The sequence below is a fragment of the Mastacembelus armatus genome, chromosome 1 (assembly GCF_900324485.2).
Source record: "Mastacembelus armatus chromosome 1, fMasArm1.2, whole genome shotgun sequence".
NCBI lineage: Eukaryota > Metazoa > Chordata > Actinopteri > Synbranchiformes > Mastacembelidae > Mastacembelus > Mastacembelus armatus.
Window position 1 is genome coordinate 20,358,073 of NC_046633.1, and position 27,933 is coordinate 20,386,005.

Sequence of the window (27,933 nt, forward strand, 5' to 3'; positions counted from 1 at the left end):
TTGTAAGTGGAGTCTAGACTGAATCAAAGCCTGGAATTACAGGGAAGCAACTAGCTCATCCCTGCTAACAGAACTGTGAAATAGGGCATGTTAAATAACTGCTGTAGAGAGGAAATCTCTAGTGTAAATCTTCAGGTCAGTGCTGGGAAAACATAAATCTTAAACATACTATATTTATGCTCTTTGCTGCAGTACACATAGGACATACTTACACAAGCATATATGCTCAAAAAACACAGAGATTGGGCCAGTTAAAAGTTTTTCTTGGTGTTCATGTGTTGTACTTGATTCCCTGTACTGCACTGTGCTTGTTAGCAGAAATTTGTAAATAAACTGAACTGTAATCTGGCTCAGAGTACATTTCCCGTGTAGTACAGTATGAGGGTCAGACAGGGTCTGACATGTTTTATGGGTCATGCACCATGTATGAGCCTCTTTCTGATACAACCTGGTAAAGTTTCACTTGCTGTCCACTGAGGGCCACAATATCCTGTGTTCCAGTCTAATTGGACAGAACAGCGATGACAGCAGGAATCATTAAACCTCACATCTAAACACGACGTCTGACTTCTCACGGCTCCTTGGTGTCTCCTGTCTCTGATGCTGTAAATCTAACACGAGTCATTCTTTATTCTCATCACTGCCAAAGTAAATTTTACCTTCATGCTGCCAAGAGAAAAGATCTTTTAAACATCCATCATCACAAGGATTTTGTCTCAAATTCAGCCTGAATAGTGAATGTTTCTGCCAGATTTAGTGTGAGTTCTCATGTCTCAGCTGATTACAAGAATTTAGTGTCAGTATCTTGACACTAGACTACTGTTTGATATGTTTTAACTGTTTGATGTAAGAGTCCTGTAGGTCTATTGTTTTTTATCCACTGTATGTAATAAACACAGAACTGCATACACAGGCTTGCACTTTTTAAATTCTAATGTAATGTACCATCTGCTTTAGACTGATTCCTATTCTTTATATCTGGGACTGACATGTTATGCCAAATGAGAAATGTCACTTTAAAAAATGCAATTTTAGTGTCTAAATGTATTTTTCTGTTATATTTTAAAGGTGCACACCATTTCCAGGTGCAACGAAGAGTAAGGTGGTCATCACCTTTAAAACAAAATATGACTCCCTATCCAGGGCCAGTGTTTGGGTTCTTCTGGGCTCCTGTAGAAATATAGTGCTGCATATAGTGCTTGGCTAAGAAAATTAAGTGGTTGGTATTTTCCACACTAATGACAAAATATTAGTATTTATTTTATATTATTTCTGCTATTCAAGATTAAATCTATAAAGGAGCCATTTACCTGTCCATCTATATTTTCTTAGTGATTAATGGGCTTTTCAAGAACCTGTCCAGGGTGTACCCCTGCCTGATACCCAAAGAGAGCTGGGATAGGCTCCAGCAGATCTCTGTGACCCTGGTTAAGGAATAAGATGCCAGTCACAATTTCCAAAAACCAAGGATGACATCTTTAAATTTTGTCCAGTCACCAGTCCAGAGCTCAAAGACATTCATGTGATATGAAGCAAAGAGAGAGAACAAAAGAGAAATTTCAAAATCACAGCTAAACGAGCCTCAGAGAGGCAGATACAGGACCAGCATACGGTAACCAGCCTTTGTTTAGTAAGTACCTCCACAAGTTTAACTGACAAGTGTAATAAATCAAGGCAGGACCTTCCCGCTGAACCACATCAGTACAAATGGATCACACCAGAATGCTAATTCCCGACCAGCCTCTGTACAAACACAGAGGAGGGGCGAGCAGGGGTGAGGCAGGGTGATGAGGGACGGTCAGGAATTCATCGGCTGGTCAGAGAGAATGGGTTTAGGGAAGATCATAGGAGAGGTGATTGATTGTGTTCACTGCATTTTATAAATCAAAGACAATATAAAATTTCTTGGAAAAGCCTTCAGCATCATATAATGTCCTCAGTGGATCCACTGATACAAGAAGCCAAAATGTAATTTCATTTTGAATGCTCGGTGATTTTGTAGGAACAGACTGCCAACTTTTTCTAACAATATCACATTTTGGAAGTAACAGACAATAACACTGGATCAGAAATAGAACAGAGAAAGGGGAAGAGGGTGAGGAAATGAGTGGAGGAAATAATGACTTATGTGTATGTGCCAGTGCGTCAACCATGAGTCAAGGAACACAACATTACAATCTCATCTGCTTAGTGACTGTGAGCTGCTGTGGATAAAAACACAATCAAAATGCTTAACGTCTAAATGTTGGGCAAAAACTACTAATGCTGCCGAGCATGCTAACACAAGCCATACAGTACACCACGTCCTTCAGAAACTGGACTACAGCTTTAGGAATATAATTGTTGTTTAAAAACTATTCTTGCTAAGTTGGAGGTTCTGATTTTAGATCTTATTTTCTTCATATTTTCATCAGTTTTTTTGCAGACCTCAATGAGAACAAGAGGTCAGAGGTCATTATTTTAATTAAAGTAAAACTGGTTTCATTTTGCCTCTTCTGGTTGAGTGAGCACTGTCAGAGGAGGCTTTTCCACCACTAAAAACCAAGCACATACAGGAGACTTATCAGTATCAAACGATCACCAGACTATTCTGTATTCCCCACCTTTGTTCTGTCATTTTCACCTAGTATTGCAAAATCTATTCAGCCACGTCCTCCAATGAAAAACTCCAGAGCACATGCATGAAAGGTATTTAATATGGGATTCTGCCCAAGACAGTTTAAAAACAAAAACATTTAAATGGTGTTCTCAGGATTATTGGTATGTACATGTCCTTAACTAACAAAAGCCATAAAATACTACTATATACCAATTTTACAAGGACAACTCTACTTGCTCTTGGAAAGTGCACATGTACATCAAGGAAGAATAAAAATCTGCAAACAAAAAATGTCTGATTAGTAGTCATGATAAAGCTAGTCATTTCCTCCACAGTGTTAATATTATAGTTTCTGGGTGAAACTGAGAAACACTTCATTGGGAATATTCTTCATCTCATTCCCATGATAGCTGCCACCGACAGAGCTGGTTTATGCATACTGGTCTGCTCAAATAAATCATACCAACTTAATGCCACCCACATGCCTCTTAAATCAAAACAGCTCAACTCTGCTGAGAACCAGGATGGATGTGAAAATTAAACAGGCTTTAAAGATGTTTAGGAGGCTAATAAACAGATATTTCAGCCTCTGTGTCATGGCCTATTTCCTAATCAGTCAGTCTCTCTCTGTCTTTGTTTTTCTTTACTGTATAGAGACTTGGAATATAAAGGTCACTGCTGTCACTCAACCCCAAAAATGCCACACTGATAAATACCACAATGTTGTCTGTCGCCAAGTTATGGTGACTGTAGACTGAGGTATTGACAAGCAGGCAAGGTCTGACACCTAGTGGACATTATGTTTAACATAAAAGACAGAGGCAAGTCAAAAGGAATCTCTAGAGGAACAGGAAAATATTCATGGGAAATACATGTTCATCGGTCTGAAGAAAATATCTGGGAAGACGTGATTAGGATAAATATATATATAGGTCACCATGAGAGCACCTTATCTATGGAAACATCAGCCTGTGCCCTGAACACTCACATGCAGCAAAAACACGATTTATCTCTCCAGTCCCACAGGCAGTAAAACAAAACAAAGGAAACATAATAAAAAATAGAATCATAATTTTGCTTGAAAAAAGGAAGTGAGTAGGAGAACTTTATTGACCAAAATAGTGCCAGGTTGTCAGAAAATTAACCTAAAGTAATTGACAAATAATTACAAGATAAGATCGACCCAAAAAGGTAAGATTTTTAGTTCAAGTTCAATCTGTACAGCAGCTCATCTTGTCGAACAGAGAAACAAAACCTGCTTTAATTAGATGCTCAGCTAATTGCATAATATCTCCCATGGTGCTGCGAGGTGAAGTGAACCATAAGGGGAAAGGAGAATGCTGTCTTTGTCGCCTTGTTGGAACCATCAGCCTGTGGACTAATTAATTTCTTGTTTCTTGATTTGAGTGATTTAATTCCCCACACTGTGTTGTCCTCATCACACAGTGATAAACTTAAAGGCAACAGGTGTAGAAACATGGAAGACTGGAAACTTTTCATATTTCATTTCATTATTTGAGACTGGTCAGTTTAAATTAATGATGTAGGTTCACAAGTTCCACAACACAGTTTGACTTCTCATCTTAACTTTTTGTTTTCATGTACTGGCCAGTTTTACATGTTCATGCTAAACAATTAGAGCTATCTGCAAAGCACAGCTACATACAACAGATTCACTTTTAAGGGTTATTTATAAAGTACATCTCTAAAATTTTGCATGTTCTCTCCATGTGTGGGTTTTCTCCAGGTACTCTGGTTTCCTCCCACAGTCCAAAAACATGTATGTCAGGTTGATTGGTGACTCTAAATTGCCCATAGGAGTGAGTGTGAGTGTGTGAGGTTGTTTGTCTCTATGTGATTAGGAATATGGGGGTATAGATAATGGATGGATGGATCTCTAAAGGCTTCATTAACCAAGAGGACACAATGTAACATGAGTACTGACAAAAACACTTGTGTCACTGAATGTCTCACAACTTTTGCATTGCTTTTAAGAACAACAATGCTTTAGTTGACACCATTAAAAATACTGTACTTAACACGTTCAAATTCAAACTTTAATTTCCTCCTTATTGCCCTTTCCACATTTTTAATCGTGGACTTTGCAAGCTGAAAGCACGCAAGCTCTCTGGTTTTGGGTCACCACTCAAGAGCTTATTCCAAACACCATAACAGGCCCAACATCTCCCTCCCACCAGCGTCCCCCCATAAAGCTGAACAGAATAATGAGCAGTAAACAAGGGGAGAAGTGGAGGGGGACAAGAAGGGGGAGTCCAACTTGAACTGAGGGGTGATAAAAGAGAGGGTGTCTCCACAGCGACTGAGTCAAGCTGTTTCAGTCACATGGCCTGAGTTTCTATTGAAACCAGTAAGAGGAGGCTTGAAGCTCAGCTTTTAGTCCTTGTTTTTGGAAGCCAATGGCAGGAATATGAGTGGTGCCCAACAGGACCGAATAATGACGGCAGACAGCCTGCATCCAAATGGGACTGCAGCTTTGGGACTGCATGACGAGGACACGAACACAGCTCTCTTTGGTGTGTTATGCAGTAGCAGTTAAATTACTTTGATTTCGTAGTAATTTAGCAGATAGAGTGAACAACAGTTTTTCTGACTCAATCTTGGTTATCAGATTTCTATTTCCTATTTTCTACTTAAGAACAGCTCTGTGATCACTAATTCTTTCTTTCCAGAGTTCAGAGTGTTTAACATTGTCATCATTGCCTTGGCCTTGTGTATCCTCACAATCACTGGTCTGTACTGCATCACTGTCTGCTACAACCGCACCAGGTGAGGATCAGATATCATACATTCTTTTCAAAAAGATCATATTAATTAGATCCAAGGAGAGTTTCTGTATAGGTATAGCACCCATTTTAACATTTATTTTCTGTATTTTGATTTGTAATTTATTTATTTGTAATAAAAATGATTTTGTGCTGAGTTTTATTGTAATCCAGTAATTAGTCAATCAGTGCCATATTCTCTATCAGGCAGTCAAAGAGAGCCCAGGTGTATGAGAATGCAGTGACCCAAGGGGAGCTGGTGGACCCTGTGGCAGTCAAAGCAGTGAAGAGGTCAACCAGCTTCATCAACCCTCTTACTTTCTTCAAGAAGCCAGCAGCAGAAAAGGACAGCTCCAGAATCTATTACATCTACAGTAACCCGCTGCCTGTAGGGGTGAAGGAAGAAGAGGAGGAAGGGAGGAATACTGTGGTTGTGGGGGGGGCAGAGGAGCAAACTGCACTGTCGCTGCCTCTGTCATTTCAAGAGTATGCTAACGATCCAAACAGTGGTGTTATTCTGGAACCTCCAATATTTTACATGCAGCTTTAAAGGGGATTGGTGGTGAGAAGGAGAAGGCTGGTTAGAGACACTTGTCTTAAATTGGAAAGCCTGAAAGGTTATGTCACCATGTAGACGCCATTAAAGTGGCACTTTTACACATTAAGTTCAGGTCACTGGGGAACCCTGCTCAGTCTGGGAAAGCAGTTGTAAGACGTCTTCTGTGGAGCTTAGACTTTGAAGCAAATTTATAACAAAGCTTGTGGTGGAGACATGAAAATCAGATTGAATAACGAATGTGGTTAAATGGAACTGTGGGAATTGTAGTAACCAGTGTTTTAGACCTTTAGACCATTTGAGACCTGTTTCACTGACTGACAGCTGGAGGTGATAAAGGCAGGGAAGACTTCAATCTAGCAAACGTTGATGCAAAAATGCAGGAATTCAATAGTTTGAAAAATCATCCCTGCACATAATAAATTAGAAAGGAAAAGCAAGTAAATATGTTTGTTAGGCTTCAAGGACACATGCAATTCAATTTGATAAGAAACACTGACTGTAAACAGGGTACCTTTAATTTGAAAGGTGCTAATTATAGTAGATTTTTTCTTTAAATAGACTGTATCTTTAGTTATTATACAAAATTTGGTTTCTTTATGCAATCCACATACATCAGAAATTTACTATTACTTTTTTCAGTTCAACATACTTTTCTACAGCTTAAAAAAAACTGTTTGTGTTTACACTGGATCACCAAAATTGGGGCAGCTAAGCCTGCCTTGAGACTGTCACAGCATAGTCTTTATACTTTAAAAATTTTGCTGGTAATAAGAATATAAAAAAATCATTGTTGATTCTTAATGAACTTTAATAAAACTGCTGGTATAATGTGCTTTACAAAAGAAGTTGGGTGCGACACAGAAATATGAGAAAAGTACAAACAACTATCACTGCAGAGCAATCACTTGTTCAGTACTCCTGGGCAACATGATTACACTGCTAAAGAGTCAGTCCTCAGACAACTGGCTGGGTCTCTCTGATCAGCCACTCCAGCGCCTCTTTCTTGTCCTGCCTCTCAAGCTCCGCTCCGACCACCTCCCGGCACTTCCTGTGGTACTCGTTCACCCAGTCCCGCTGCAGGACAGAAAGGTCAAACCACAAAGAGTAGTGCTTAAGTAGTCCATAATATAATAGGATTAGCTGGCAATATTTTCATTAAACTTTCAATTGCATAGTTGATTTTATTATGCAGTAGACTGTCTTAAGCTAAAGTGTGTTGTCCTATTTGAAGCATTTATTTCATAACCAATAAAACCTTTTGACAGTGAATTTGTCTTTGATTACTTAAAATAGTAACACTGGGTGTTCCTTACCTCCTTCTGAGTGAGCAGCTCTGTGTTCATCATTTTGACTTGGATGGGAACCAGAGTGAGAGGCTCAAATGTCAGACTGCCTCTGTTTCTGTAGTTGTACTACACACACACGCACACACACAAGAGAACAGCTGATTTTCATATTAAAATGTTGCCAAGATCTAAAAGCATCTTCTTGAGTACTGTTACTTTAAAATATTAGTTCCAAAAATGTACTATAAATATACCATATTCCCAGCTTTATGGATACTATACAGCACAAGTACAATCTATATGCATTAGCGTGAACAACACTCTTTAGCTCCACTGTGTACTCAAGAATTTCCTTCCAGTTTGGGTCTGAGTTTTAAAACCTACTTTGGGATTAGCTGGTACAACAAGGACCACATTTTCAAGACGAATGCCAAAACATCCATCTTCATAGTATCCAGGCTCTAAAAAAGACAAGAAAGTAGATAAAGATTTTAAACATACTTAAACACAGATAAGGTAACTGAGTTTTGGAAAACCTAAAATGTATTTGTATTAAGGTGTTTTTTTCATTTCCGCTAGAACTACAGCTTCTTCTACAGCACTTCATCCAAGACATCAACTTCTAGTTTGTGTTTCTAAAATGACGGGCAGCTGAAATGCTAAATGCTGAACGTGACTTGGACAAGTGAAAGTCAGCATTTTGATTTCCAGAGACGCTGCTGTAGCACGTATACCTAAGAGATTTTGGCTGTACCTTGTTTAACAAACAATGAAACAACCTTTTTCATTCATTCAGTTCATTCAACATTCCTGCAGTGCAGTCTGAAGACATTTTCTGGCACTATTGAGACATTTGTGAATTATTTAAAAATGTATCCCTGCTATTGGGACACTGGTGGCATTTTGGGATGTTTGTATTCAGCACCAGGCTTGCATCATTCACTTAGTGTTAAGCATAGTATTAAAGGTGTCACTCAACATTGCAAACATGCAAGTTTGTGTGTTTTTTGTAATATGACATTAATTTAAAATTTTGTGTCTTCCAACCACCAACACTACCAGCATTTCTTAATTAAAAATCCTGCCATACCATCACTGACAATCATGCCAGCCTCCAGAGGTTCATCTGCAAAGGTCTTGTAGCTGATGCCGCAGGGCCCCTCATGGACATTGAGGAAACAGCCCACACCGTGGCCCGTACCATGAAGGTAGTCCAGCCCTGACTCCCATAGAGCTGCACGGGCAAACGAATCCAACAGGTGGCCTGGGTAAAACATGGAAGTTTAGAGCTAAAGATCACACTTTAATACATGAAGATGTCATCCATTTTCTGCAGATTTCTGATGGAACAAATATATCTGAAAATATTTTTTTCTGTAAAATTTGTCCATGTGTTAGTCCTTGGTCAGACATTAGAGAAGTTAAAAAGAATGCATGAATGCACAGATAAGTCATCTTTTGACCTCCATGAGATGAAGCATGTCAGAAACCATTTTTCAGATTTTACTGAATGCTGTATCTCGATCCTGTATTTCCAAAGTTGACATGGGAATGTTATAATTAAAGACCAAGTTCTCAGTACTGTAAAATTATCCAGTCAACACTGAGTTTTAAAACACAGGTTTTGGACAATAGAAGATGATCTGCAGGAGGATAAATATCTACAATGAATGAATCATTTCAGTGCTATTAATTGTCAATTCTGATTGTTATGTTTTGATGTGAAATGTAATGTTTAATACATGTTACAGCATAAACAATGTAAAGTAAGTCTGATATCAGACTAGTGGGTGGCAGCACCTTTCGTTCCATTAGGGAAAATAGCAGCACTGACAGCTATGTGTCCTTTCAATACATTGGTGAAGCATTCCTAGTGGAAAAAGAGAAAGCACTCAATACAAAGATAAACAAATAAATGTGATTACTATACAGCTGGTTCTTTTACGTGTTGAAAATAACAATACAAGTTAATTGGTGAAAACTAAATAATACTGAAGTTTGATAGTAGAATGTACAAACTTACCTTCTCAAAAGCAGATGGTGTTCCAAAGTGCATGGTTCGTGTCACGTCTGTAGTTCCATCACTGCCAAAAAAAAAATAAATAAAATTTAAAAAAAAAGATATATATATATATATATATATATATATATATATATATATATATATATATATATGCAGAAGTGTGCACAAAAACGTAACTACTTATATGTCATCTGCGCTCTTGGTTTTAACAGGCACAGAAGTGATGGAACACATAGAAATCTTATCAGTACTGAAGAGTTAGGCTAAATGTATGTAATAATAATAATGATTACTAATAATAATAATAATAATAATAATAATAATCTTGTTTACACATATTGAGCACCGGAGTCAATCAGGTAAATTTCATTTGTGGTGAGGGTTCTGTTGGTTTCAGGCAGTGGTCTAAAGAAAAAAGAAGAAAAGGTTTATTCAACTCTAATTACAAAGGACAAATTGCAATAAGAGTTATACAAATGTGCTTCTTTCTCCAAATGACCTGTAATGTATAATTGCTCCATTTGGACCCACGCTGGAGATTGTGGGGAAACTGAGGCCAACAAAATCTTTCTGTTGACTGAAAAAGACAACAGTGAGAAGAAAATAAATATTTCCACACAGGATATTGAAAATATGATACTTTTACAAACCTAAAACATTACTTTAACTACAGGGTAGCCCACTGACAAAATAAAACATTTTAAAATTGAACAAAGTATATTCACTTTAAAGCCCTTAGTAGACATTTTGTTTTGCTCCCTTGTCCAGCAGAGGGGGATATAACTCCACAATAATTACTATCACAACACATATCAACCAGCATCTTCGGAGCATGTGCTGTAAGCTGATACATGCTTAGAAGTAAAAACTGGATCAGCTCATGAAGCAAACAAGGAAAACCAATGAGGTTTGTTCAACATCTATGGAAATAAAAACCCACCTGCGCAATTCTTCAGCCTTATCGGCAGCAGAGATCTCTGTCACTGTGCCTTTTGGAATCTATAAAACAAATAAGCGTAGCACTGCGAGGAGAGTTTTAAAAAAAACACTAGTACACTCTATAGTTCAAGTAAACTTATGTAACAACCACCTGAACTACTTCCTAGAATATAAGACTACCACTGCTCTGGTAAAAAAATCATTTTTCAAACAGGTGCTCTATCAATACAAATATACATAATTGGGGTTTCCTCAATGCAAAAGGTGCTGATGCAGACAACTTAGGGTTTTTGTTGAATATAATTTAAAAACGATTAATGTATATAGCCTATCCATTCACTTTTTTAATTACAGATTTATTTAGTTTTCCTTTTAAGTCCATTGAAAACTTTGCACACAGGTCGGCTGTTCTTTTCTTTTATGAATCTAAAAATAGAAGGCCTCAGAAAAACGTGAAAATACCTCCTTTTCCAACCAAGCAAATTGCTCACAAAGGGCAGCTGCATCCTTGATCTGTTGACAAATGTGCAGACATTTAACACCACCTTCCAATTATGTCATTATGTCAAAGAAAAGATATGCACAACATATATCAGGCTCTTACATGGGCCATTTTCATGCCTTGGATCTCAGTGGCATTCTTCACAGCCTTGGCAAGGCAGAGTGGCGTGTAGGGAATTGGAGCCTTGTGGGACTGAAATAGATCAAGAGGAAACATTTACATCTAAAAAGGAGCTGACTTCTTAATTTAAATGTAACCATGAAAGATGCAGACATTTCTATTATACATTTATCTCAAGCAAAGCATTGTACCGATTGTCAAAAGCCAAGAGAATTATTGCTGATAACCAGAATGTCTTTCTGCCTTGACAAATGGTGCAGTAATATAACTGAAAGTAAAGTCTAGGTTTTACTGAGTAACAAAACAAAAACTGGTTTCATGATACATTACCGGAGTGGTTTTGTTATGTAAATAGTATGTGTACTGTTGCTAGTTTACTAGCCTAGGCAGGTGAGAACAAGTGCATTCATAACCTGTTATTTTTTACAAAACAATACTACAATAGAGATTTTTGTGTCTGTCTTCTCAGAATACAGGTTGTTGTGAGAACGTGCGTAATCTTAACCAACCACAGGAAACAACATCAAAATGTGCTACTTAATAGGTATACAGATGATGAGCTCTGATAGGCACTAGTTTTTCTTAGTTTGAGAGCACAACCAAATTTAAAACACAACTAAATATAGCTATTGTTATGACATACTTAACTGCCTTTTACGTGTTACTGCTCTGTGGGTATGCTCTCTGACCTTGGGGATGACTTGTGTGAGAGCACAGCTGGCCTTTTCACAGATCCACACTTTGTCCTTGGGGCTGAGGGCAGCACAGATGGCCTGGAGCTCAGTGTAGACTGACTCGTACGGAAATGTCTGGATGCTCAGCTCAGGCCTGCTGGGGGAGTCCAGCTGCAGATGGTCTCTCAATGTGGGATGAGAAAGTCGTTTTAGGTCCACAAAAAGCCTGCAGAGAGTTCAGGTAGTTCAGTGAAGAACAACATTCAGACTAAAAAAAATTAATTAATTAAAAACACTCGACCATCTATTTTAGGAGGTTTTAATCTACTACTAGGATTATGTATTATGTATTGTTAGATCGTGCCAAACTTCCTAGTTGAAAGTGCAAAGGTGCAATTTGATTGCTGCTTTGTATGTGCAATGCTCATATTCTGGAACTACATAATTTATCAACAGGTAAATCATCTGTGAATGGTTACAGATTTACAGCTGGTAGCATGCCCTTGAAAGTTCAGAAATACCCACTCGTAAAACTAAATTACTTTGCACCACAGTAAAGTGTTCCATTCTTTTTATTTTCTCTTGCATTTGTCAAATGTTTATTTATTATTAACTACTCTCTGTAATAAACTATTTGAATATTACTAAGGATCAAAAGTAAATGTAAAGACAAAACAACAAAGGAACATACTGAGAATATTGTACTTTTATATATTAAAATGTTACTTTTGGCAAAAAAAGCAGCATACTTATTTTAGCAATACAAAAATTCTATTTGTATTTTTATACTCATATTTCTACTTCCTAGACTGTCAAGTATGCACTGTGGACCTTTGCCATGTAGAAGTACTTGTCTTTACATAGTACTGATCACATTTTAGTCTGAACTAATGCAAATTCATAATTCACCATCATCATCAATCAATAGCATTAGGATACTTAAAATCAAACCAATATTACCTTATTGTGTTCATTCCTATGATGGAATATGCAAAGAAAACTGGGTTGTATTCGATGTCTGCACCACGGAGGTTAAAAAGCCCTGAGAAAAGAAAATCACAGAACACTAGATTTTTATAACATTTGATAAAAATTGATTTACCTAGTCAGAACCATACTATACATGCCACCAGCAAAACAGTAAAATCTATCTCAAATACTGCATATCTCATAATCTGTTTGGTGTTAAATATCAGAGTTAATATTAGACTGTTACTAATCCCCTGTGGATGCCTACAATTGTACGCCCACTGAACCAGTTGGTCTAAATTCTACCTGAAGACAACCAAAATAAGCATTACTCTAATTAACACAAGCTCTTAGACCAAACAATCAGAAACAAGAGGCCATTAGGCTCAGTGAACAAGGTGCTCAAACAGGCATCTAGAGGGACACCCGTGCATCCCTGGGTCCTTGGATCGTGATAATGTATCTAAACAGACTTATATAATAATGATTTTTGGCTGCTGCTGCAGAAAGACTCAACTAAATTGTTGAAAAATAATTTTGTGCAACCAGTGGGAAGGTAAAGAGGTTGATTTACTCAACTACTGTAGTTATAGTTAGGTACACTCCTGAAGTTCATCAATTTCTCCACTATCTTCAGTCTTTGCATTGCTGTCTGCCTCAGTGATTTTCTTCCCTACCACAATAGGCGTAAGCCAGCAATTATCAATCAGTTCTATACATAATTTTTTATGTAGAGCTGTCAAAATACTTAATTACTGTCTTAATTTATTTCCTTTGCAAAAGTAATTAAACTAAAATGAATTTCTGAAAAACTGTGCTGTACATGCAATCTCGTCCAACGCTGTGGCAACAAACCAGCTGATTTTCCTCTCTGTCATCTTAGCTCGCAGTGTGGTGATCTTATCTTGCCAAGACATGCCTGCAGGTAGACAGCATCAACAAGACATGGGATTAATTGTCTTCAAGAAGCCTGTATAACTAGTTCATCATTTGGTCTAGCTTGGAAGCAAAAGAGAGGAAATCTATAAAAAGGGAATAAACGGAAACCAAATTAAGTGCAACATGTTTGCTTACAATAAAATAATTTATTATTACACAAGAAAAAAATATATATATATAAAATTTTTTTGTGGGACCTTGAGGGATCTCCGAAAATATTTAATGGTTTTTGTACTATTGTTGTGTAATAATGGCATAAGGAATTGTACCAGTGTACTCTAATCCTAAGGTGCGGAGTGGTGTGCTGGGTCTTTCAGGGCGATCAGTCCACACCACATCTATCATGTTGTCCTGCACTGCCACCAGAGAGTGGCCTGCACTGCTCAGTGCCTTGGACATGTTCTTCCACTGATCTGAAACATAACATCAGAGGATGGACAAGTACTGACTAAAAAAACCACACACTTGTTCTGTGATACCATATCCTTAAATTTTTATGTTCATAAAAATAATTCATGTGTGTATAAGGATCTGAAGTTAAAGGCGTTCATACAGCTTTTGTGTTAAGTCAAAAGGTCTGCCAGCTTTCTGTGAATCGGAGTATATTTCTTGCTGTTTACTGTTAGTGGTGCTTTGAGTGTCACTGTGCTCCACCATGCTAAGAGGAAAATATTACTGTGACCTACCAGCAGCAATGATCCAAGGATCTACTCCCACTTTGGAATTCTCTGGTAGGACACTAATCAGCCAGTCCTCTTGAGAAGGCGTCTCCTTCAGCCCTAGACATGATAATAAAAACATGTCTACCACACACTGAAGACAGAGCGATGCACTGTAAACCTCATAGTGGAACAAACAGTATCAAATTTTATTTCTGCTTTCATTCAGTGCAGACATGAATAGGACTGTCTTGCTTGAAAAACAAGAAATTTGAGACATTTGTTTTTGACTGAAATATTTTTCTTACAGTCTAGGTGCGATTCAATCCTTATCATCAATGTTTTAATACTAGTCATGATACTTATGTAAACATAAACTTTACAGCAGGTACTGTATTGAACATGAGAAAAAAATCTGAACCTTAACAATCCATGCTTTCATTTATACGTACAATGACTGAGGCTGTTGTTTATCATGTATGACAAGAATACTGGGTAGGACATTACCCATCTTCATAAGGGTCCAGTTGTTGTCCATTTGCTGGCTGGCCTGGAGGAAGTATCGCCCATCAGTCCACATTGCAGCATGCTGCTCAGTCACGATAGCTGTGCCTACAGATCAAGACACACAATGCTTTGTTGGATCCATTTTATACATTGGATGATTGTGAAAGTAGACAAGTAATAGTTGGATTCTGCACAGAATACATTGCTCTGCAACTACAGCAGTGAACAAACAGTCTGATAGTCAAAATGTGCTGATGTCAAAGTGAAAGGTTAGGTATCTCACAGTGTTTTATTACAAAAAGTAGGCCACCTTTCCTGGAAGTACACCTCCACAAGAGGTGTCAGGATTTGGGTGGTTTACAGAACAACAGACTAAAAGCTAGATGCCCAACAGGTTTGGTTATCACATTGTCCCAGGTTTTTCCATGGTGGTAATTACATCTTGGTTTCTAGTGTGTCCATGATTTGAACTCAGGGTAACTTTTTTTAACTTAAAAAAAAAACACACTCACATTGCCTCTTACACACAAGCACAACATACCTGCAGAGCCATTAAATCCACAGATGAATTCACGTCTGCAATCACATGGTGCAATGTATTCACTCTGAGAGACACAGACACACAGGATGAGAGACAGAAAATGGCAAAGATCAGCTTCATTAACAATCAGTGTGAAGTGCCATCATCCAGTCTGGCATTTTAAATGCTGCCTTTGGTGCTATTCTCAAATAACGTTTCATACATGGAGAGGACGACGGGAGGAGCAGTGGGCGAAGGGTTACAATTAATTTGCAAAGGTCAGATGAGACGATCAAAAGGGATTCACAACACACTCATAAAGGAATATAGACAGGAGCAGCACATTTGATACAGTTGTGAGCTTTTGCATGTATGTCTTTGTTGTTATTTTATTCACATAAACATATATATTATGTGTAGTCTCGCTTACCTGGTGGGCATCTCCAGAAGGGATGATGTAGGCTTGTATAGGCTCTGAAAAGTATTTACAGTTCTTCATCACCTGGCGAAGATGTTTGAGCAACTCTCCTGTGATCTTTGGAGACATGGCTGTGTCTGAATGGAAGATAACGATACAACTCATTAAAAATACAATAACGTTCAAAGAGGCATATATTACATGACACCACACTTTTGGGCCTCAATATGCAGTAAAATGAATCTCAAAAGTTAAGCTAAAGGCAATGAGGTATGACAGAAGCACACACTGTCACAGCTTTGCATTTTATAATATTAAAAAAATGTAACGACAAAATTGCATTGGAAGAAAACCTAATCACAGTACTTTCCGTCAGTAAAATCTAACTAGTTACCAAAGTGTTACCTGATTTTTGGGAAGCCATGTTGACTTCAGGTGACTGGAGCAGGACAGTAACAGTGACTATGAACGTGGAGCTCAAAGTTTCAGTCCACACCTCTGTACCCTGCTGTAACATGCTGACAAAGCAGCTGTCCAGAACCAGGGTTAAATATTAAATGAATAGTCTAATTGCCTGCGGCCTGACTCCTTTCCACTACAATAATTGGTTAAACAAATAGAGAAGAGTTTGTGTAGGGCTGAACCATCACCAAACAAAAACGCAGGTCGCTGTAACGCGGTAAAAAAAACTGACCAATCACGTCCCAGGACGCTTCATCGATGCGCTCTCCTATTGGCTAAACGCTCCGCATGCGATGTTGTTTACAAGTTGCCTTTTGATGAATCGGTTGCATTCACAGTCTAACCTTAGCCAACAAAAAACACGTATTTCCGAATAAACTCCCAAACCAAATAACTTTGCATCAGCTGAACGGGAGCTTCTTTAAACCACATATCACTGTTGTCAACAGGCCAACACATTCAAGTTAATTTAGTGACAGGGTATGGTAGCATGCCGGAGGGCTATTTGTACAGATGCTAGCTAATCTCCAGCTCTACTCAGGCTTCTCCATGCCCACCCTGCTGCTGCAGACATCTGCACACAGCTGTGGGCTGAGCAGCCGTCATTTCACAACAGACAATATCCCTCTGAGCTCGGCACGGTGCTTCCGGGAAACACACCGCCGCTAGCTAACGCCAAAGTTCCCCCACATGCAGCCAGGGAAATGCTGAATACACACCCGGTGGTTTCGCTCTGGAAATGTGGTTCTTGGGTTATAAAACCGAAACGCTCCTTTAGCAGTTTGTACCTTGTGTTAATTTACAAAACAGTAGGCTGCCATTTTCTTCTGACGTCTGTGGTCACGTGACTGCAGCATCCTCCAGTCATCGCGGAGGATCCGGACCCGCCTCCTGTCCTCTGAATCACCCACACACTTCAATTTCATATATTTCACAAATACATGAGTGTTTCACTATTATTAGAGGAGCTGGGACCACAGGGTGAGGCTACCTCAGTGCATCAACCAGACTTTAAAGCCATAATCAACAATATGAAATATCTAAATACAAAGCTTCATGCTCGCCCCACAATATTAATTCAACTCCAATTATTTTAGTCTTCTCGTTTACATTTAACTAGTCCATATTCCTATTTTTAATATTTATGTACTCATTTCTTTTTGTTGTGCCAGACATCCAATCATTCAGTTTTGTTTGCCCCAATGAATGGATGATTAACCTGCACCACACATAAAGCTTTATACTTACTTTTTATATGTATTATTATTTTTGATCTTACAGTTCTATTTACTGATGTAATATGTTTTTTTCATCAACTTCACACCCCTTTGCAGAGTTTTGTGAGTTTTCTGATATTCCACCAGCACAGTTGAGCATGGGATGTACTGCCGTGCCCCTGGGTTCTCTGGTTCTTGACCGCCATCACAAGGGGACTGGGACGTCCAGCGGCCATTTAACGGCCTGTGAGCACCTTTGTCTGGCATGGGCTATGGCATAATGCCCCTGGGTTCTTTGGTTCTTCACCACCACTACCACCAGGGGAAAGGTGTCCTAGCCTGCATGTGAGCACCTTTGCCTGGCATGGGCTTCACCAGAGTGCCCCTTGGTTCTCTGGTTCTTCGCCACCACTGGGGACTGGGACCTCCAAGTAATACCAATGCCAATGTGAAAAAGTATAAATGCAAGTCCAAGTGGCTAATCAATTTACCAGGGTCAACAGCCAAAGAGAACTATGAAAAAAGCACAGTAAGCAGTATCTTGACATGATGCATTTTAGAAAAATCGGCCCTACCTGCACTGCTTTTCAATAAGTTCATATTAAAACCCTCACTTTTCATCAGCCATCTCTTAGAGGCCTGGTCTAGAGGGGCTTCTGGGTTTTATACCAGGAGTTTTTATTGATTGAAAACTCTTCATTGTATTCACTATGTGCGTTCATCATGTTCCGTGTTCTGTTGCATTGGTCTTATTTTGTGTGAAGCTGATGCATATAGCCACTTAGGAACAGTAACTGATTATAAATAAAAATACATAACACCACAATAAAATTAGATGGATAGAATATAGCCGCAAGCAGCAATGATGGGCATGTCGCCATCTAATATTGGACTCTTTAACATGGGATGTCCATCAAATATACAGAACAAATGAGAGCGTGGCAAATTTCATGACCTTTAGACACAGGAAGCACTAATTGCTGGCTTGCCACATGGTGGCTCTATGTCAGTCTGCCATGTTGCACGTGTATATCATCATAGTCATCCTCAGTAACCACTGAAGTTTGGTGTTTGCCAAGGAATGCATTTTAAATTCATGACACATTTCCTCTTTGTTTTGTGAGATGTGTAAATTCATCATAAATCTATTTAATCATATTTTAAAATATTTATTTATTGACATCCATAACATGTTGACATCACATTTACCAAATTTGACACAAATCTCATGAAAGATCTAAGGGAAGTATGATAAATTCCATTGTGGGTGAAAGCACACAAAATCCCAAATACCTCACTTCCTGTTGGGCGTGGCTATATCAATGTATATGCTATAGCCACTATTTGCTATATGCAAAAAATGTTTGTACTGGGGAGTTCCACACCCCAACTAGGTTTGGTGTGTATAGCTGAAACTACATGCCAATTAACAGACTCACTGACATAAGGTGGCACCATGGAGTCCCTGGGCCACACCCATGGCTTAGACTTTGTCTGTGACTGCTCACTGTGGCAACAGATGTGTGCAGTAAATTTCGTAGGTTTTCAGGCCCTAACAACAAGAACTTTATTGGATGACAAAAGCTTAACACAGAGATTATATGCTTGATCATTAATCAGTCAGAGAACAATTGCATCACTTGATGGGTTACATTTCATAAACAAACAAATTTTACAATATGAGGCTCAGTGTTTCCCCTCTGGTGATGCATGGAATGGTTGAGGCTCTGATCTATAAATAAGTTGTAGAAGGCAGTAGGCAGGTGGCAGCAAACATCAAGCCAAGAAGGAAACCTCCTGGTGCCAGGGGCAGAGCTATACTTTCTAGGGGCAGCAAACGTGAAGGATATGCACAGGTTATTTAAACACAAATTACAAACTATCAAAAGAGACTCAATGAATGCTATATTTGTATATAGACATATTATGTGCACCTCTCCTAAAGCAATCTAATTAGAGAATTACTGCTTTGAAATGTGAAAAATATCATGAAGAGGCCCTGAGAGGCTTTGCTTAGAAATAATTAAGAATTACAATATTATATAACAAGTGACACTGTGACACTGGGTATGCATTAAATGTTTTAGTTGGATTATTTATTTTATCAGTGATATCACAGCTTTCAATACTTGTTACTAGATTAACATCAATGGTTACATTTTTACTTGTTGGTACTACATTTACTGTAGATCTGCTATGTGATTACTGCAAACCAAAGTGATGTTAAAACTACTGTATGACTGAGGAGCATACTTACTTGTGCATGAGTCAGACTGTCTGAACATGCCCATCTTCACACTGGTCTTGACGGATTTCAGAATCTCTGTGCTCACATTCCCTGTAAAACAGACAATGATGCAATGCTTCATTACACAGACTGTAGATTAAGACTGCAGATAACACTGCTGTTTTTGTATTGTTAATAATTACTATAGCTGAATGGGATTGCTTTTTCCATTGTTAGATCAGATGATAATACATCAGACATTCTATCTGAAATAACAGATATGTATAATTTCAATTGCATAACAAGCTTGTCAGTTACTGTGTTATTGATATTCAGGTGTCAATAATTCCATTAAACCATACAATGTTTTGTTAGTTAGTTAATAGTTTCCTATCCTATGAAGAACAGAAAATTTTTCATTGAACACTCAGCAGCATGTTGTCTGAAAACTGTCTTATGTGTGTGCATCCTTCTGCTGTATTGCTCCTTTACAGGACTTATTGGAATAGAAACTCTCCATTCTGTGGGAGACCGGGGGCATAAATGCCTGTTTTGTGCTATAGTGTGTGAAACCTCTGTACAAATATTCTCTGACCCCTGGGATGGAGGAAAGGACTGAAACTGAGACACCCAGACATTCAACTCCAGCGTCAGGTTACAGAAACAATTTTTCTACAGCTCATAATTGTTCATTGTCCTGTTGAACACAGCCTTTGCACACAGCTTACCCAGAAGGGTCCTGAAAGCCTCTAGTGCCTGAAGCATTTATAGATTTAATGTTGTCCATTTAGTAAGCCCAATAAATTCCAATTAAATCACACACAAGAACAGCCTACTACTAGAGTCAAACTACTACATCTCTGACTGTAATGCAGACATTAGTCATTGCATGTATTCAGTTGAGAAGGGAACATCCTTGACTGCCACTGTTTCTGCCTTACCAGACACCATGAAGTTAACTTTTTGACACATTCCACCAGCTACAGAGAGAGGAGAGCCAGGCAGGATGGTGATTCTTGCTGTTTCTAACTGCAGGACTTCTGCAACCCTCCTACGGAAGTCGTATCTGGAAGAAAAAGAACACTGACTTTGTAGTTGCGTACCAATGATTCACTGGTAGTACTGGTGATAAATTATATTCAGTACATTTCCTCTAATCAAATTTAAATATGGGTAATAATATGACTTCAAGTCACTATAAGTGTAACAGATAATCAATTAATGAATTAAGTTACATGGAAAAAAAACTATTTCAGACTCATGGTCTGCCTGTCTGACAGCACAGCAGGATCTTTGTTCATAGACATTTCAAGCTCTTTTTTTATCTAATTTATTAGACGCTTTATGCTCCTTGCATGTCTCTACAGTTACACTAACTACTAAAGGTTTGAGAACATCGCAATTTGTCCAGTTTTTATTAAAAGTCAAGCAGAAGTAATATTTAATGAGTAATAAGTATTTCAAGTAATAATAACTTGAAATTGTACAAAGATAAGTGGTAAACTGCCAAAATTAGCAAAATCTGAAAAATAATGTTCAGAGTTATTCAAAAAGGCCTTTGACGGGGAAGAAGAAATGGGTTAACAACTTAGAGCTGTTCTGTAGCAACAGAAGTAAATTAATCCTTGAAAGCTGATGCTAACAATTCCCACAGGAGTCCCAACCTTTGTTGATCACCCTCTGTCATTATTAACGCAGTGTTGGAACAGACTGTTACTACACCCTGTTAAGCAATATTTAGACAGTATTGTTGTGCAGCAAGTAGTATATATAAACCCAAGTTTCTTATTTAAGTGCTGACATATGTACAAAACTTACATGTATGTATGCTTCATACTAGTACTGACTTATATTTTGATGTTAAATAGAAGGTTAATATTGCGTGCCACCATCTATATGTCTTTGTTCTTGAATAGTCAAGTTCCTCAGTAAATCCACTTCAGGAAGTAATGGCACAAACATACAATACAATATAATAAGTAAATATATGGTATCACCTTCCATTACACTCACCTGCTGAAGTTCGTTACACTTGGAAAGATCTGCTCTGCAGAAGGGGATTCTGGGAGGATGTCAGCACATGAGATGATGCTGTCTCCATACTTCAGCACTACAGATCTGTGGACAACTAAAAACACAAACATAAATGTTAAACCAAATCAGTTATGTATCACATACATCGTAAGTACTGCAAAGTAGAAGGTTTTATGATTTTGCTTAAAAAACTGTTTGGTGCCTGTGTTGTCTCCAGAGAGCTGGATGATGCTGTCAGTGAAGACCTGACTCCCAGTCAGATTGATCAGGCCTTGCCTTGCGGAAATCTCCCCCACCACACAGCCCAGAGGGTTTTGTAATGAACAGCTGGAGCTCTGAAGGGGGAAGAGAAAGAAGGAAGTGCAATTCACACTAAACATTTATTGTAGCTTATTATGTTATGTAAAAATAAATGGAACAATGGGTAGTTAGAATTAAGCACATTGCTTTAGATTAAGCGGTGTTGTGACTAACACACTAGCAGCACCTTCCTATTTTCAAAATCTGGAAACAAGAAGAGAGCGTATGGTCTCACCATTGATGTCATGTTGAAGGGATTGTATGTGCCTCCCATGTTGTTGCACTGGCTGTTGTTGACATCCGCACGGTTGTTTGTGATAAACAAGGATGCCAAAGATGTCTGCAGGAAGGGGCAAAATAAAAATTTGAGTCTGTGTACTTACTGATTTTTGGTTGTTTATTGCTTCGTCAACATCTTTATTTTGTCACTGTCATGATACAAACCTCTGGGCTCTGATCTGTCCGTGTTGTGTGTTTGCTCCTCAGATGCTAGACAATGGCATCTACACAGCTGCTATATGTAAGCTGCATTGATGTATATGTGTACAGGATATGACTCTGTGCTTACATTTGGGCTTTTTGGTGATTGGAGGGTGATCTCCAGCATGATATCACTGTTACTCCCATCGGGAAACATTTGCTGACTCTGACAGTGAAGAAAATAAAAATGCCCCAAATTAGTAGACAATTAAAAAGACTCAGCTGAATGTGCCCTGTCATATCTCTATAGTAAATAGCTCTGCCAGAACTGGGTGCTTGCTTTTCTGATATCTAAACAGTTAAAAGGGACACTGGTGGGGATTTATGGATATTAAATTAATTTAACATTCTTATACTATTTCTGCTTAATCTACTTGTAGAATTAGGAGAGTGGAGGTGTCTGAACACATTTATACTACAGACTATCATTCCGTCCTCGATAATATAGCCTTGTTGGAGATATTATGAGCTCTTATCTATAGATGTAGTGTGGAGCTCAGTATGGGGCCTCTGGAGGGCAGCTGACAGAGACAGCTGTTCTTTTGGTAAGCTTTCTAGTTCAGTGGGCCTGTGAGGTTTCACTAACCATAGAAGATGGATGCTAAGCTAAGCTAATAATCCCAGCCCTGCTTCCCATAGCTCCATGTAACACAGACATAATGAATTCACTGTCTGTCCAGCACAGCAGAAATACCCAGTCATGTTTTTGTGGCAGCTTGCCTCCTAATAGGTTTGCAGGAAAGAAAACCTTGCATGTGTTCTGTGGCTATCAAAGGAAACCATCTGATTCTTATAATTTGTACAATTTGTTTAATTTGCTGGATAATTTTTCACTTTTCCTTATTACACAGTCTTCGAACAGGGAAAAATCTATTTTGTAATATCCAACTTACACTTTCATCAAGATATAGATAAAAGCTGAGTTTTTTATGTAACATCATAGTAGTGTCATTTTCAAGGCAAAGTGGTATCCCTGCCTCTTTTTTCACATTGGTAATGTTTAGCATTAAAAAATAGATGAATATCAAAAACACTGATTTTAAAATATGTATTATGATTCAAATGTAAATGTGTACATTGTTATTAATGGAAATACTTGGGCTATTGTTGATTCTTACAAGCTTAACTGTCCCAGTCACTTTACTGTTGAAAACAGCCTTGGCAATAGTCCATTGTCCATCTGTATGTCTGTCAGCTAAGATGTCAGAACACGTCATTCTGCAGAGAAAAGGTATTCACAGGCCCACACATGCACAGAAAGACAGAAAAACAACATGAGTAAAACATTCAAATCCTGCAGGATTAACCATAGAGATTTTCTGTTTTTTATTGAGTAATTCCCAATAAATGAGGGAGATTATCTGTCAGCTGCAATACGAAATTTGAGGTTGATTGATGTTGATGACGCCCTATACCTGTAATTACCTTTAGGAGATTGGGCAAATCTGTTACTGTGTCAGAGAGCTGCTCAGGATGGTGAAGCTTGACTGCCTTATGCAAAGACATCAGTGAATTTTCAACCTTACAGGGGCTAGAATTGATGCCATTTTCTGTAGGCTGTTTCTGTATTTCATATAATGCACACACATTTACATATATTTCTGTTTCTACAGATTAGTAGTTAGAATGCGTATCATTTCTTCAGTAATAGGAAACTGTGGTCGGTGCTATGTGATAAATATCCTCAAATTTTCTTCTTTGTTCCGCTTTGACCCTCTCTGTTGGTTTTTATTTCTCTAATAGGCACAAACAGACTCTCACCTTGATCCATTGGTGTAGTGAACGACCAGTGATCGTCCCACTATGCTGTAGGGTCCCGTTAATGGCATGTCAGGATCCATGTAGACAGCCTCAGACTGGTTGATGCCATTCAGCATCCCAAACTTCCCACTGATGTCTCCAATCTCATACTGGTCCGCAGTACCAGCTCCTGGTGCTGGGGAGTTTGACACATTCCAGGCTAAGGGGTTGTAATGGCCCAAGATGTTTGAGTCAGAGCAAGGCTCTACTCTGCCATCTTTGATTGGCAGTATGTGAACATGGTAACCCCCAGCTAGAGAGTTGAGGTTCATCAGGGATACATTTATACTTGTGGGGCCATGTGGAACAGCCTGGGAGAATTGCACCTGACCACTGCATGTCTTCAAACCAACCCAGCTACCTAGGCTGGCTTTTGGGACTCGTACTATAGTAATGTTGGCACAAGCAATCCTCGGCCCTCCTCTTTCTGCTTGATGGATCACTACAGAACGACCAATAATGCCTGACCCAGGCAACCAGGATGTGACATCAGTGAAAAAGTTTTTTGCCTCAACTCCACCCACTCTGGTGCCAATGTTGATGGTGCTATGTTTGCTGGAGAGGTCTCCCACCTCACAAGATAAGGGACTGGATGAGCCACAGTGGAGGGCATAGCTGTAATCACTTGTGTTGATGTTAAAGGGGTTCCAGTGCCCTTCTGTTGTGCTGCAGTGGCTTTCGTCATCATCCCTTTCTGAACTAATGGGGTAGGAGTGCACATGCCAGTTGTGGTTTCTTGTTGGTGTCATTGTGGGATTTCCATATGACAGATCCATGAAAATGGTTACATCAGACAGAGGGTTGTTCTCCAGTTGGGTGAACCAGATCTCACCAATCACAGGGCTCTGAAATGTGGCTCTGGCTACAATCACTTCACTGGGATAGCTGATGCTGCCACAAGCATACCTCGCACCATCAGTTTGGTGAATCACAACTGAACGACCAACAATACTGTTCTGTCCGAAAAGAGGGAGGTTGAAGTCCTTGAACACCATGTCCACATTGTTTTTACCTTCAAGGGACATATGCTTGGCACTAAGGTCACCAATCTCATACCTGTCGTGTGTTGAACCGGGCTTTATTGGGTATGTTGGGATGGTTGTGTTGATGCCAAATGGGTTCCAGTGACCACCCACGTTATCATTTGAGCACAAGCTTGATGGAGGTGACCTGACTGAGGGACCAGGAAAACAGTGGACATGGTAAGGGCCGACTTGGCTCTTTAGGTTAGTCAGGTTCACCCTCAGTTCTGTCACATCAAATGGGGAAGCTTGATGGAAGCTAAAGTATCCTTTGATCCCTCTCATATTTATAATAGCACTCACCCTTTTCTCTGGCACATTGTAAATCTGAGCACACTTGTAACTTGATGCCATAAGGAAGAGAAGAAAGCTATTGTTGATGTTGAGGTTGGTGACGTCCACACGTGATTTCTCAGGTTGCAAAGGGGTTCCAACCTTTACCACACCCAGAGTGGTCAAAGTTGAGGCATCTAAGCTTGCAAGAAGAACCTTACAGCTTGCAGCTTTGCTTGTAGATCCGAAAAGAGTGACATTCATTTGTGAAGCATTGACCTGACCAATTGTAACAAAATCTGCAAGAAGCCTGGGGCTAGTCTGTCCTGTGTTTAGGCGGATGTAAACATTCCCTGCAATTGGTCCGGTGAACCTGGCGTGACGAGTCAAGAGCGTTTGACCTTGACTTACAACCGTGCATACTGTAGTGCCTGTACATGTCTGCAAAGTCAATGAAAAGTCATCCAGGTTTGACCTTTGTTTAAAAATGCCTGACACATTGACAGTGGATATTGAGGGAGCTGTGAAGTTGAAGACGCTGGAGCCAATATTTGCTTTTGAACAAGGTAGAGAATAATGACCAAACATGACAGGAAACTCACTTAGGGAGAAATTTAGTGAGCTACAGGACCCAGCACCAGACACATTGACAGTGGCTGTCTTAGAAATGGAGTCAAACTGCACCTGCCCTCTGACTCCTCCCATGTTCAGAGGTGCGACAAACTGAACACAGAAAATGGAATCTGCAAAGGAGAACAATGAGGAGGTGATGGTAGTAAACTGGGTTCATATAGATGTTCCTGCACACTATACCTCAACAAAGGGACATCTGATACTGCAGATCCTTGAAATACATTATACTCAATTGGTGACTTTGTCTATAAGATTACGGTATAATTAATGTTAAGGAATTTTAAAAGGTTGTTTATTAAGCATTTTCAGATACCATGTCATATCTGAAAATGTTACTTTAGTGTCTTTGTGTGATCAATTAACATTAGCCAATTTAATGAATTATCTGAAACAGGTTGTGAGCTTTAAGAATACTGTATGATATATTAAATATAAAATGTAATAGCATGTTTATATTAATATGAACATTTCTTTTTAATTTGCAATTACAGTTTAAATTTTTACCAATATGCCACCATAAATCACCATAGGTCACCACTTACACACTATTTCAAACATGATTAAATCATAAGAATGTCATGCTTACTTCATTATGATTCTAACTCTTACAGTTCAACAGAATAACAGATAATAATGCTCCCTTACCATAATGTTTTCCAATGCTATTTATAGTATCCAGTGAAATTTCATTTCTTTTATTCTTGACATTTAAATGGAGGCATAGTGGAAATGATACTTTCACAATGTGACTACAGTAAAGGTTTAAAATGAGCTTTATTTAAATTGTTTGGACTAAAATTAGACTATTAAATAAATAAATAATGTCTTAGTAGTGCTTTGAAGGGCACATCATTTGACTCCAAATGTTTGTGTAAACAGGCATGATAATCTTGTTTCTACTAAACAATTGGGATAATGCATAAGTAAACAGAAAAACAGAAAACTGTTCCAAGCACCCCCAATTTGAATGTAATCCATAAACTAAGTCATTCTGTTGTGAATACTACCCTGGTGTTATCAATCTGGTAAAATATCTGATTGACTCTTCAAGCTAAAACAGATGTCACATGCAGTTTAACCCACATAAACTGCATTAGCAAATGGAAAATGTTATAAATGGTATACAAGCAGTTGGTTAGTTGGGGTCAATTTCTACATGTTAAAATAGCAAACTGTGTGACTGGGATTGAGTAGTTGTGATACGGCAACAATAACATCTAACAAACTATTGCAAACTACTAGAGTTTGATCTTCTGCTGTAACCAATGTGCTATCTCTGTTAAAACATGTTAAACATTACAAAGAAAGACAAATAGTTTTCACCAACCCCAGCAGTCTTTCACCACATGCTATTGACTATTCACAGATTTTCCTTCCAACAGAGAAAAAGAGCAGGAATATCATGAACCAGAGCAAAAAAAAAAAACAAGCTAATTGGTGAAATGGACAGTTGTAGGTAGAAAGCCTGCACCATCACTCATCGTACATGTTCAAAAACTGCTGAATACATAAATCATGTAATAAAAGTCAATACAAAATACTCACCAAGTAAAGAAAAGAGCAGGGCAGCTGTCAGAAGGCACATGTTGGCAGATGTGTACAATAAATAGCAACAAGCTATATTTGGAATTAAAACTCTGTAGGTGTGTGAATCCTGACTGGTAGTATAAGTTAGAAAAAACACAGCTCAATCAGAGCATTAAGAAGTTCTGTAAGAACAAAATGATGGTGTGTGCGTGACTAAGTGTGTTGTCCAGAAAAATGCCATGAGTGACCGGTTTTCAGAAGGGTGCAGCCTGCTTCTGTTTTCCAACCGCAATCTGTGTCAGCCTGTGATTGGCCAACAGGGCGACACTGTCTTATGTATGAAAGCAGAGGAGGGAGGTAGAAATTTGATAGAGTGAATGTGGGGAGGTGTCCCATCCCTGCCAGGACCATTCTCAGACAGGTAAAATATAAGCAAAAGGAAAGCGCTTGATGATTATAGT

The 27,933-nt window shown here is 38.7% G+C and overlaps 2 protein-coding genes across 4 annotated transcripts; both read right to left on the reverse strand.

The window, feature by feature from the left end:
* Positions 1-6,731: 6,731 nt before the first annotated feature.
* Positions 6,732-16,814, reverse strand: xpnpep1 (X-prolyl aminopeptidase (aminopeptidase P) 1, soluble). 3 transcript variants are annotated; one of them, XM_026304340.1, is made up of 20 exons: positions 15,903-16,069; positions 15,510-15,634; positions 15,101-15,164; positions 14,560-14,664; positions 14,080-14,172; positions 13,663-13,806; positions 13,278-13,373; positions 12,446-12,527; positions 11,501-11,711; positions 10,794-10,883; positions 10,652-10,702; positions 10,191-10,249; positions 9,750-9,827; positions 9,584-9,655; positions 9,251-9,311; positions 9,028-9,097; positions 8,318-8,491; positions 7,612-7,688; positions 7,255-7,353; positions 6,732-7,015 (listed from the first exon to the last, which is right to left on the reverse strand). In XM_026304340.1, exons 1-20 carry the CDS (start codon positions 16,012-16,014, stop codon positions 6,896-6,898), a joined length of 1,983 nt encoding a protein of 660 aa, XP_026160125.1. In that variant the 5' UTR covers positions 16,015-16,069; the 3' UTR covers positions 6,732-6,895. The 3 variants fall into 3 exon arrangements, with proteins under 3 accessions (XP_026160125.1, XP_026160128.1, XP_026160127.1); XM_026304343.1 differs by lacking the exon at positions 15,903-16,069 and adding an exon at positions 16,748-16,814 and having other exon boundaries at positions 6,896-7,015; XM_026304342.1 differs by lacking the exon at positions 15,903-16,069 and adding an exon at positions 16,679-16,798 and having other exon boundaries at positions 6,896-7,015.
* A 1,912-nt stretch (positions 16,815-18,726) lies between these two features.
* cusr (Copper-only SOD repeat protein) lies at positions 18,727-27,766 on the reverse strand. Its single transcript, XM_026304354.1, has 10 exons — positions 27,491-27,766; positions 23,979-26,055; positions 23,336-23,435; positions 22,306-22,383; positions 21,973-22,077; positions 21,640-21,772; positions 21,417-21,531; positions 20,345-20,469; positions 19,434-19,514; positions 18,727-19,000 (listed from the first exon to the last, which is right to left on the reverse strand). Exons 1-10 carry the CDS (start codon positions 27,528-27,530, stop codon positions 18,909-18,911), a joined length of 2,946 nt encoding a protein of 981 aa, XP_026160139.1. The 5' UTR covers positions 27,531-27,766; the 3' UTR covers positions 18,727-18,908.
* Positions 27,767-27,933: the final 167 nt, after the last annotated feature.

Coding starts and splice junctions, on each gene's coding strand:
- xpnpep1 (XM_026304340.1), bottom strand. CDS start 16,014: ATGTTACAGCAGGGTACAGAGGTGTGGACTGAAACTTTGAGCTCCACG. Junction 10,703..10,793: donor AAGGCATGAAAATGGCCCAT/GTAAGAGCCTGA, acceptor ATTTGTCAACAG/ATCAAGGATGCAGCTGCCCT. Junction 9,828..10,190: donor AAGGCTGAAGAATTGCGCAG/GTGGGTTTTTAT, acceptor TGTCTTTTTCAG/TCAACAGAAAGATTTTGTTG.
- cusr (XM_026304354.1), bottom strand. CDS start 27,530: ATGTGCCTTCTGACAGCTGCCCTGCTCTTTTCTTTACTTG. Junction 26,056..27,490: donor CCTGCTCTTTTCTTTACTTG/GTGAGTATTTTG, acceptor TCTCCTTTGCAG/ATTCCATTTTCTGTGTTCAG. Junction 19,001..19,433: donor ACAGTCTGACTCATGCACAA/GTAAGTATGCTC, acceptor TGCTGCCCCTAG/AAAGTATAGCTCTGCCCCTG.